Genomic DNA, 11,622 nt, shown 5'->3' with positions numbered 1-11,622 from the left:
GCACTGGCTTCTGGGTACAGTGAGTCTGTGCCTCAGCCCTTTAAGAGTGGGGTTTCCACTGTTTACAGTTTAATAGTTTTCCTGGACATAATCCCCACTGATTTTCAGAACCTGCTGTTTTGAGGGCTCATCTCGCCTGATCTCCTGTGGAGGATCTAAGGTTTGGGGTATCTGAGGTAGAGCTCAAATCTCTCCCTCCTCGGGGAGAAGTTCCATACCTTTGAGATCCCACACGACTGTACTTCCCCGTGGCCGATGTGTGTCCCCCCTTTTCCCACGAGGATGTTGTCCTTTCAGGCTTTGTTGTGGAGGCTCTGGTCACTCAATTTTCAGTTCCCTTTCAGAAGGAATTATTCCATACGTAGTTGTTGATTTGTTCTGTCCACTGGAGGAGATGAGGCCTGGCTCTTGTCACACTGCTATCTATCTTGAACCCAACTTTGTTCTGCCATTTCTTCTTTTTTGAAAGAAAGAGCATGTACGAGCCAGGAGAGGGGGAATGGGCAGAGGGAGGGAGAAAGAGAATCTTAAGCAGATTCCATGCTCAGCACGGAGCCCCATGTGGGGCTCGATCTCACGACCCCGAGATCACGACCTGAGCTGAAATAAAGAGTCACGCTTAACTGACCGAGCCACCCTGTCATTTCTTGAGTGTGGTGCTTTGGTTAAATTATTTATCACGCGAGTCTCAGCTTTTTTATCTGTACAAGAGGGTTGACTTTGAACTAATAAAACTGAATTGTGGCAACAAGGGCTCTAAATGTCCTTCGTGACTTTAAACCGAGAGCTAGCCAGCAGGCCTGTAGAACATAAACAGAGAGGCATTTATTGTTTGGTAGGGCAAATCTTACACTCAAATAGGTTTTGGGAGATGCCCTGTCCCGGATCTTTGTCCCTCCATAGCCCAGTGCAGCTTTCAGTCCTCCTGCAGCCTGACCCACCACTGTTCTGTCTTCCCGACAGCAGCAGGAGCTAAGTTCCTCCATGTTACCCAGCAGCTGGAGGGGACGAAGTAGGACAGACTCCTGAGTGCCCTCTGCCTGAGTTCTGTCTATTCTCTAAGCTTCAGGCAAACTGGAAAAAGTCCCAAAGGGCAAAGCATATGTTCTTAAAAAGGTGGAAGGAAGTATGGGACATTCCTTTGCTGAAGAAGCAAAACAAAATCAACAGGTCTGGTGAACTGATGCTGATAGACAGGGAGTCTCCCCAGGGAATGATGGGCATGGACGTCCACCTCTGCTCAGAAGGGGGCAGGCACAGGGGCTAAGCCAGTTAGAGAGGGGGTCCCTCCCTGGATGCATCAGGATCATCTCTGGTCTCCAGTGCCAGGCCCCAGAGAGGCCTCAGTCCTCAGTCACAGGTGGGGGAATGAGCTGTAGCTGGAAATTCTCATTCTGGAAGATGCTGTTGAAAGCGGGGCCACTCTGGGAGCCACTGAATGGCCTGTAGCTCTCACTGCTGCGATTCTGGGAGAGTTCTGTGAGGAGAGCCAGCTGCAAAAAAAGGGACACCCATCAGCCAAAGTGTGTGGGGGCAGAGAATGTGCTGGGGGGGGGGGGGTTGGGAGGGGGTGTGGAACAGAGGTGGCGGATCCTCGATTCCCCTGCCTCAGGTACACAAGGGACAGTGCTACACGGCAGGGAGAGTGTAAAACTGGGTCTGGATCCCAGGTCTGCGTCTCACAAACAAGTAATGTGACTTCGGGCAAGTTCATTTCATTTCCAGGGCCCAGATTATTCTAATGCTGCTGCGACGGGAGTGGGTGCATCCCAGCCGGAACCCCCCCCTGCTCTCCCCGGTGCACTTGCCCCGGACAGAGGTTCTCTGCGGATCTCATTCTACACTCTCCCTCCCAGTGAGTTCCTCTCAGGGCCAATGACCCGGAGTTACGACCCTGGCTCTGATGGCTCTTCCGTAACCGGGATCGCTCCACGCGGCCAGCCCCGACTTCAGCTGTGAGGAGCGAGCCGTCAGACGCAGCAGGGCCGTCATGTCTGGGTCAGGCCCTGGACCCCACGTTCGCAGGAACTTCTAATAGTGCAAGGAAATTGTAACGAGTGCGCTATGCTAGGTCCTTTACACGTGTACGATTTCTCATCTTCCCTAAGAACCCTCTGTGTACAAAACCCAGAGTCCCCAGACTTAACTTGCCCTAAGTCACGCAGTGGTGAGTGCTAGTGAAGGAGTCAGCCTCGGGGCCATGGGGCAATTTCTGCTCAGCCGAGCCAGCCCCGGTCCTGCCTTCCCGGTCTGTCCTCCGGCTGATCTAGCCGTTAAAAGGTTCTCTCTCCATCGCGGCAAGAACGGCACAAGCATCCACTTGTCACTTCCGTTGAAAACTTACTACCCGTGATTGTGGGAACCGGAGAGACTGCCAAAGGGCCTCTCGGTTCAAAGTGCCAATTTACCTAAAGCAGTCCGGCCCCAGCGACGGCTCTAGGGCCCAGGTCCCAACACCAGCTCAGAAGCTCCACCTGCAAGTCCCCCAGCTGGCTACGGGCGCAGGGCAGGCGCGCGTTCACCTAGTCCCGCCCGGGCCTTGGCCCGCTCGAGCCCCATCTTTGCCGCTTCTCATCCTCTCTAACCCTCTCAGCTGCCATCAGCCTGTGAAGTTCTCCCTAAGACCGACTCTGTACAAGACTAGGAACAGAACAGGCAACAGATGTTACATAAACTCAAAGTTCTTTCACATTCAGACCCTGTAACATTCTCTGTCTCCTGAGAGGACCTTTCTGTTCTACTTCTGTAACTCTGTGGCCTGGAAATCCAGGAGTCCGGAATAATGGCCCAACAGTTTGAAGCAGAACTGCCCTAGAAGGCTCAGGAAGCCAGTCCCGGGGCAGGGCCTGGCTGAGAAGGGACGGAGGTGATGCCATTTCAACAAAGCTGCTGGACCCCATTCTGGAAGCCCCTGGAGAAGTTTCCTGGAATAAAAACCAACTCTCAAAGAGGGAACACCGTTATTCCTCAGGGCAGCCAAGCCCCCCAGGAAGTATTTGCACAGGAATAGGGAGTCCAGGCACAGAAGCAGAGCCGTGAGCTCAAGATGAGCGCCGAGAAAAGTCGGGCCTGGCTGGAACTCAGGCAGGACTGGGGGCGTGGAGAAGGTGTAGTCTGGACTCCACCTACAGGTGATGGGATGGCAGCAGCAGGGACAGAAGACCTGCAGGGGCCCTGTGAGAGAAAGCCACAGAAGGTACAGAGATGATGCCTCCGGGAGCTCCCTGGGGAGTCGTGGGGAGCAGAGGGGTGCTGCCAGGGTCCTGCTCTGGGGGGCCGGATGGGGTGCCACCTGCCGTCAGCAGGCGAGGAAGAACAGGTGGGGAGAATAATCGGGCACCCTCGGGATGTGCCTGGGGGACGCGCAGACGGACGCGGGGCAGGACTGCTGGCAGCTCTCCCGGGCTGTCCTCTTCTACGGTTCTGTACGGCTACCACTCATTTCAGCCCATGGCCCCCCTGCAATAAAGACCCATCTTGCCAGTCTCCACTGCAGTCAGGTGTGGTTACGTGTCTAAGTTCTGGACAAGGGAAGTGGTACATGCCACTTCTAGAATTGTCAGTAAGTGGACGGCTTCTTTCCTCCCGTCCTCCTTTGCCTCCGCCTTGCTAGCCGGCATGCAGCTGTGACGGGGGAGGCCGGAGCAGCCCTGTTAAACCAGGCGAGGTGAGCCCTGTGCTAAGGATGGCAGCAGAGAGAAGCAAGCCGGAGACAGGCTCATGGCAGGTGCCCTGGGCTGCCTGTGTTTCCATTTCTGTCTTGGTTACCCCTGTCATTCAGCATTTGAGTTTCATGGCCAAAACACGTTCAGCCAGCGCAGATGTCTGGCGGGGTCTGGAGCTTCGGGCAGATGGGCCTGTCATTAGTATAAACAAAGGCCTGCAAAAGGGAGCACACACACAGCCGCCCTTCTGTGTCCTCAGCAAGTAAGGGACAGAGAGCTGGCCCTTCCTGTGTCCTCTGCCAAGTCCCCAGTGAGGACCAGACGACGCTGCACTTCCCAAACAGTAATTATAAATAGGGAATTAAAAATGTAAACCACCGCAAAAACATTACCCGGGAACTTCCTCGGTAGAGATGGCAAAGCTGATCAAACGCTTGGATTTGCTGTGGGTCCAGGACGGGTTCCGAGGCTGCCTGGAAATCAGAAACGAGAAGGTGAACACCACCCACGGGCAGCCTCCGCGCTTGGCCAACGCTGACACAGAACACGGTCTTCCTTGTGCCTCTCGGAGGGGATCCATGCAATCAACATTAATTAGAATTGGGCCCATCCTTCCGAAGCCCCCTGGTGCCACCCCCCAGGTTGACCTGTGTAAGGACCGGCTCCACTGTGGTCTAAGTTTCCCTATACAGGCTTCCCTCAGGGCTCCTTGAGCCCCTTTTGCCTTTACTGTGCAGAGCGGTTCACTCCATCCAGGCTTGCTGCCCATACCCATGACTGCAGCTGGCGGTCAAGATGCCCCTTCTTCATGGTGTCAGGGAGGGTGCACTATAAATACAAAATCACATCCTTTCCCGTTGTCATGATAAAGCTGGCAGCCACCTAATGGCTTGCAAGGTTAGTCCACTGCTTTTTGGAAGAGGTGAAGTCTAACTTATTTCTACAACTGTCTTGCTTTGTCCCACCTGTTACTGTGGCGGACACGCTGATCTCGTGGTTCTAGGCTACTCTTGGTGGATCTGGTCCAACGCTCTTACCTAGAGGAAAGGAATGGGATCCTGGGGGAGGCAGCCATAGGCTTTGGAGTCTGATGTAAACTGGAATACCAGTGCTGACACTAACTTGCTAGGTGACCTTAGGTAAGTCACTTTTCTGAGCCTCAACTGCCTCACCTGTGGGAGAAGAAAATGCTTTCCTTATGGGGCCACTGAAAATTAAATTAGATGTGATACGTATTTAAAGGGTCGCTAGCATGCCCGGCACCTCGCAAGGGCTCCGTACATGCTAGCTTTTATGACTACAACTTAGAGCTACCCTTAAATGTTGCTTTCAGGCATTTTTATGCTTATGTTTAGAATTAGTCAAAAGAGGTCTTTGTTCTGTATTATGAACCTCTCTTGGCATGAATAAAAGCATCACTAAATACAGCCCGAATGTATCTGTAAAGGAGGATTTCAGTGTCCAAGGGTCTGGGCGGAGACAGGGGGCCACTCTGTGAGGAAGGTACAGACATGTCCACTTTTGTTTTCCCAAGAAGGATTCTGAACTTATAAAAAAACATTACATAGAGGTTACATAAATTTGTCTTCCAGGAAGGACTTTGCTTCTTTTCCTCAAGGTTTTTACTATCCTTAGGGGAAACAACGTACTAAGAGCTCAGGGAGACTGGAAAGAAGCGCTACCCTTGAAACCACTCACGCTAGCCTAGCGGGGAGCTCCTTTACCACTTCACCTTCTGACCAGGCCAAAAGGATTTCCTTTAAGGTCCAGAAGGCAGCTATCAGGAGGCTCACATCTCATGCCCCTGGAACCCACGGTGGTGCCAACTCACTACGGTAATGCCTTAGTTCTTGACGCTCTCAGTGATGTGGGGATGGCCGAGGACAAGGCGGCTCAGCGGAAATCCCGAGAAGGGCAGTAAGATCTAAAACAGCCAGAAAAGAGACGACGGGACCCACAGAGGCTCCCCTTCTCATTCCGTTCCCTGTCTCTGGGTCTGCCAGACACATGGAGAGATCGTTCTCTGAGAATGTTTAAACTTGCCTTGACACTTTTTGAAGACACCTTTTCTCTGTAATTTGGTAAGAAAAACAACCATATTCTTGGAGATAAAGTGTGTGGAGTGTCACACTTCTTACAGATACTAAGTAAAATACACAGGGAAGAGCCAAGCTCGAGAAGATTGGAAAGTCTGAGAAATACTACACACCTAGCTCAAACAAAGCAAAAGAAGAAAAAATAATTACCTTCGAGAGACTTAACGGAAAACATGGTTTTGCCACCTGACTTCCCAAATCCCTTTAGTATTACTGGCATAAACTGGGGAGCGGGGTGGGTTAAGGACAAGGGTGATATTTGTCTTTTATCGGCCATTCAAAACCTGCCACAGGCCATATGACAGGGGCCCAGCCACCCCGATGTCACCTTCACTTATTCCCCAGTTACTCTGTGGTAGGGTTTCTCAAAGAAGGCAGGTTAATTACATAGAAGGTTTAAAACCAAATTAGCATATGATGAAGCAGCAAGAGCCAGAAAAGGTCTCTCCTTATAGAGGTACTTTTATAAAACAGCCCTTTGCCTTGAAGGGATATTGTAAGAAAAAAAATCTCATGAAATGTACTATTGTACTTGTTACATAAATGTGGACGGTATCGGCCACTTAATGGTGACCCACTGACCTTGCTGAGAAAAGCTGTACTGGACCCAAACCTGCTAATAACTGTATTTTCTTTTTTGTTTGTATCACTAGGGAACTCAGGGCTAAATGTTAGTTACAGAGAACGAACAACAGCTTAGGACACAGTGGCAAACATTTATGTGTGCAATTATAACCCACTTTTATAATTAAGGTTTCCTCATTTACGTATTTCATCCTACTGGGTGTATTTTGGAAACCAACTCAAATCATTTTGGGAAAGTGAAGGTCAGGTCAGAAGTAGAAAATGCCACTGCTAAAAATAGAATGCTGCTTTCACCCCCCGGAAATACGACGTGGCAGATGAGTCTATTCTAGGCGTAGGATACGTGGCTCTGGCCCCCGGGAGTTTGCTCACTGAGGCAGAAAGTGCAGAACTCATGCTTTCTGACCCACCACTTCTCAGATCCGACTGTGCATAAGAACCCCGGGAGCTCTTGTTAAAATGCAGAGTCCGGGGAGCAGGTCTGGGGTGGGGTCTAAGGTGCTGGGCTTCTAACATGCTCGCGGGCAAGGGCGAGAATGCCAGTCGTCAGTCTGCACTTCGAGCACGCAGGCGCTACCCTGCGCTGCCAGAAAGGCTCAGGGTGGCGGGAGACTTCCTGTCCTGAGTCCTGTGGTAACGGGAAGCTCTCAGGTTGCGAGGTACTTTACTTCCTACTGATCCCACTGTACCAAATCAGCCATTCCGTTAGCATGTCCTCTTTCCTAAGGTGCCCACAGATCAGGGACGTTGGTTTTCAACACTTACTAGGTTCACATGCATCTTAACAACCCTTGGATATAATAAGAAAACGTAATAAGGATGCTCTGGCCATGTGGTTTATTTTGAATCTTAGGGAACTGCAAGCCCTGTACCTGTTTTACTGAATAAGGGAACATGATTGGGTAAATTGAGTCAGAGAAGGCTAGGAGACTTGCCTAATAGGAATAAAAATCCCATAACCAATTAAGAGTCATAAACAGGGTCTTTACCTTACAAATCCCAGTCCCCCTCTGCCAGGAGAACAATAGGTGAGCAGAGAGACACATACGCACACAGACCCATGATTTCACACATGACCTGCCCAGAGAAGTGTGCAGGGTGGCTTCTCAGGGTCTTATTCCTGTTAGGCCCTTAAACTCCTTGGAAATACCACAGGAAGGGGTTTCCAATGACGACGTCCTTCAGGAACTGAAAAGTGTGGTCACTGCACGGGTGGGAAGCACCTGAGGATTACAGGTCCCACTGCAGCATGCAAGCCACCATCCTGGGCCACCAGAGACTCGGCTAAGGAGCGGCTGCTGTGGCCACCCTGGAACCAGAAGCTGTAGGATGGACATGCCCTGTTCTGGGCTGGCCATACTGGCTCTGTGATCAAGTGAAGACAAGTCATTTGAGGCAAAATGGGTGAGCTATTTGTAGGCACACCTAGGACCGAGGAGATACTCACCTGTCTTGAAATCCTTCCTGGAATAAGACCATAGTTTTAAAAAGGAAGCATACAGGAAATGACGAATAATCACTGAGGCAGGGATTTCTGTACTCTTTTTCCATAGTTCTACAGGCTCAAAATGTGGGGTGGGGAGTCCGTGAGGGGAGGCACCTGGCCTCTGCGAAGTCAGCACGTCCACAGAAGACTCCCGGCCTGGACAGGCTCCTGCCCTATCACCCGCAGGCCTCGTGACCTCCGCTCCAGCTCTCTGGTTTAACAAATACCTCCGGGGTCCCTACTAGTATCGGGCCTGGGTACAAAGATGAACACAAGGAGCTTAATGTCCCAGAATCTGTGGGACATTAAAATCCTGCACGAAGATTTCACCTCCTCCAGGGCTGATAAGCAAAGCTTGAGAGGTTACTGAGAGAACCAGTAACCACATATTGCTTACTGGCCAGGGCAGGCCTTGTCTGCAACATGCTCTCCCAGCATCTACGTACACCATCAAAATCTCCCTGATACTACACATTTCTGGGCCCAGATCACACTCTTGCACACGAGACACGGAAGCCTCAGCTGTGGCCTGCTCTCCAGAATGCCTCCTGCGTGTGCCCTAGGCCTGTCAACAGCTCGGCTTCCACAGGCCCCGGGCGTCGCCGTTATGGGGCACTCACTACAGTGCGAGTCTCTGTTTATTGGCCTCGTCCGTTAGACCGTGGGCTCCCTGCTCAGCAGAACTGTATCTCCGTCACCCTTCTGTTCCCCGTGCTCTACAGCCAATGTTCCCACAACAGCTGAGGAATCACACAGCCTCGCTGATTTGGAACCATCCATCTTAGGGTCTGAGCAGGCAGCTGCTTGGTTCTCCTGGCCCAGTGAAATCGCTGGCATTTGTCTTCCTATTTTAAGAACTTGGACTTATAAAGATTCTTTGTGATTTCTGGCATGTTTGTCCTGTATTTCAGTGAAAATACCAATTTCCTTTTATTTAATTCACTTTTGGGGAGAGAATTATTTTTGTCAAAAATACAGGCACCACCCCTCTTAAGAAGAGAGACCAGGCAAGCGGGACTTGCAGTTAAAAGCCTCTTTCTGCTGCCCCCATACTTCCTAGTGCCCAGCCCGTCGTCTGGTGCAACCGCGGCCTGTGAGGGGGAGACCGGGCCTGCTCCCCAAGTGCCCGGGACGCGGCTGCAGTAAGAGCCTCCACTCTACAGCCGTCTGCCCGAGCCCAAACTGGCACCGCCGCTCACCAGATGACATGCGCAGGCAAGTTGCCTATTCTTTCTGAGCTAGGTGGTTTTTTTGCCTTTTGGAACAGGGGCTAAGAGGAGAGTGCGCCACAGGAAGAGGCCGAGAGGAGGAAGGGAAAGCCTCCGGCTCGTGGTAACTGGCCAGGACGCTGTGAGTCCTCACGTGGCGTGAGTTCCTGCAGGGGTCACACACGGAGTCAGTCGGGATGGGACACGGTCCCGCATACCTAGTCCTCACGTGGCCGCCGAGAGGGAAAGAAAGGAGACCTCAAGCACAGTGCTGTCCACACTGGCAAACGTGGCAACGGAAGGGATGCTGAAGAGAGAGAACGGGGAGTGGGGGAAGCTTTAAGAACACAGGGCCTCTGTCTCTCGTTTCCCGGCACCCAGCGCAGGTGGGAATGGCTTATCTGCTCTCAGATGGAGGAAGGCATGGGAAGGGCAGGCGAGCAGATTTCCTCCTTGCTGCAAGTTCCCCGGAGCTTTCACAAGCCCTCTAGACGCAGGAAGAACACAGGGCGCACGCTCTGAGAGCCCTGGGCTCATCTGGAGTCTGCCGCCACGAGCCGAGTGCCTCTGGCCCGCTTGTTGAGCTTCTCTCAGTCCCTGTCTCTCTGTAAACTCTACGGAAGTGGGAGGACTGGAGATCACGTATGGGCCTGGCGCCTATGTGATGTTCCATACGCGGCAGCGATGACTGCCGTCTGTCATCTATACTCCCGGGAGAAGTGCCCTGGAACAGAGAACGGTGGGCTGGGACTCAGGAACCCTGAGCTCTAATCCTGTCGCAGCTCCCCGAGTCACCCGGGGCGGGGGCGGGGGTCAGGGCACTCCCCCAGGTCTACACTCTGATCGAGCAAAAGGCAATGCCACCACCGGCCACTACCACTCAGGAAGGGCTCCCAGGAGGTAACAGGCATTTGAGAGCACGGAGGTTTCAAGTAAAAAAGTAACAGTTACCGAACTTACTCAGGGCTTTCACTGTGTAATCATATGCAAACTAGGGCAACCAAGTGCAGGGACTAGAGCGCCCGGCAGGAAGCCCATGACAGCCCTGAGGACGAAGAAGAGTCCGTCTGAGAAGCCGCACAGAGAAAGGGATTTGCCAAATCAGCGTCAGGCACAACATCAAAGTGGGAGCAACCAGATCCGACCGCAGTCGCGGTGGGGCAAATGCAGAAACGCGAAGCCCCCTGCCTAGTGTTCCCAGACCATCTAACCCAGCGGCCGGGAGCGGGTTACCAGGGATTTGCCCACCGGAAGGGAAGGGCAAACACACTCGAGGCTGTCTGCCACAGCACATTTTCTTCTTCCCACGTAAGGAAGTCTAGCGATAAAAGCTGAAAATGAAGTCACGGCTGCACATCAGAGGGAGACTATGACAGCCCTGGAAGCGACCGCAGAGCGCTCCGAGCTCAAGCAAAGCCGGGGAGAAGGAGGTCCCGACGACGAGGAGAGCCCTGGGGCCATGGATGTCAGGCCAGCCCACCCCAAAGCTCTGACTCCCATGGGGTGGAAAGCAGAGCTTTCATGACAGCTGCTGGAAGGAAGAAAACCACCCAGGGCTTTCAGGATCCACAGACCTAACTAGCACGTCCAGCTTTGAGATAGGAAAGGCACGGGGATCAGCCACCGCCCCCCCCAGGGCTGGAGTCCTAGGAACAGAGATGATGACAATGATAACGCCAGGGATCCTGAATCCGAAGGCTCCCACATCACCCGTGGAGACAGGGCGGTCACGGAATCTCTACGCTAAATAAGGTCCTGAAATCAAAACCCCAACGTTTCTTTCCCTCATCGTCTTCCCACAGGAGCAGGCCAAACCTAGTCTGCCAGAGACGTGGGACACTTCATATAATTCTGCAACAGAATTACTGTCTTTCCTGCATTCCAGGAACCTTCTTCTGCTGGCATTTTTGTAATTTGCTGGTGGGGCTGGAGCTGGAGTGGGATGAGTGGAAGGAGAACCAGATTTTCCCACTTTTCTCCCTTCGCCTCACTTTCAAATTTTTCTGTTACAGGCCTCAGTCAGACTTTTGCCACTACCTAAGCTGTTTCAAACTAGAGGACCTTAATATTTTGGCTAAAATGAAACCCTGGCTTCAGAGATAAGAGGGAGGCGACACTTCCTTCCTTCCTGCAAACAGAAACCCCTTTCCTACAATTCCCCTCCACGCACACTTTGCTCCAGACGGAACCCTGACCTCTTACTCATCCTCCTCTCCGAATGCTTCCATTCTCTCAACAGGTCACAGTTAATAACGAATTAGGTAATGAAAGGGCAAGATAAGCAGGGATGTTGCTAAGCTGTCTGATGAGAGGAGGGAAACACCTGGCAGAACATCTGTTATGGAGATTTCACTGGAAGCAGTAACGACAGCTCCGGAGTGAGCAGCCCTCGGGCAGAGGGCGCCTGAGGTGGGAGATGGAGAGGACGAGTATCTGACTAGAAAATACCCAGAAAAACCAAGACCTTTAGTACCACAATTAAAAAGAAACAGTGACTTCATGGCACCAGGAAGAACATGCTGGATTAAGTGGGCTAAGATGTGAAACGAGTAACAGCCACCACTCCCGCAGCGGTTCGGTTA

General features: G+C 52.2%; 1 protein-coding gene across 8 annotated transcripts in view; it reads right to left on the bottom strand.

Annotated features, from left to right (window-relative positions):
- Window positions 1-805: 805 nt before the first annotated feature.
- Window positions 806-11,622, bottom strand: part of VPS8 (VPS8 subunit of CORVET complex) — a 296,045-nt gene continuing 285,228 nt past the window's right edge. For all 8 annotated transcript variants that reach the window (XM_057306778.1, XM_026497368.4, XM_048215283.2 and 5 more), the window contains 2 exons: window positions 4,058-4,138; window positions 806-1,493 (listed from right to left, as the gene is read on the bottom strand). In XM_057306778.1, the coding sequence (XP_057162761.1) occupies window positions 1,344-1,493; window positions 4,058-4,138 (231 nt within the window). In that variant the 3' untranslated portion in view covers window positions 806-1,343. The remainder of the gene's footprint in view (window positions 1,494-4,057; window positions 4,139-11,622) is intronic.

Source organism: Ursus arctos, unplaced genomic scaffold (genome assembly GCF_023065955.2).
Source record: "Ursus arctos isolate Adak ecotype North America unplaced genomic scaffold, UrsArc2.0 scaffold_4, whole genome shotgun sequence".
Classification (NCBI taxonomy): Eukaryota; Metazoa; Chordata; class Mammalia; order Carnivora; family Ursidae; genus Ursus; species Ursus arctos.
Note: the sequence above shows the minus strand (reverse complement) of the source record. Positions and strands in the feature narration are given on the sequence as shown.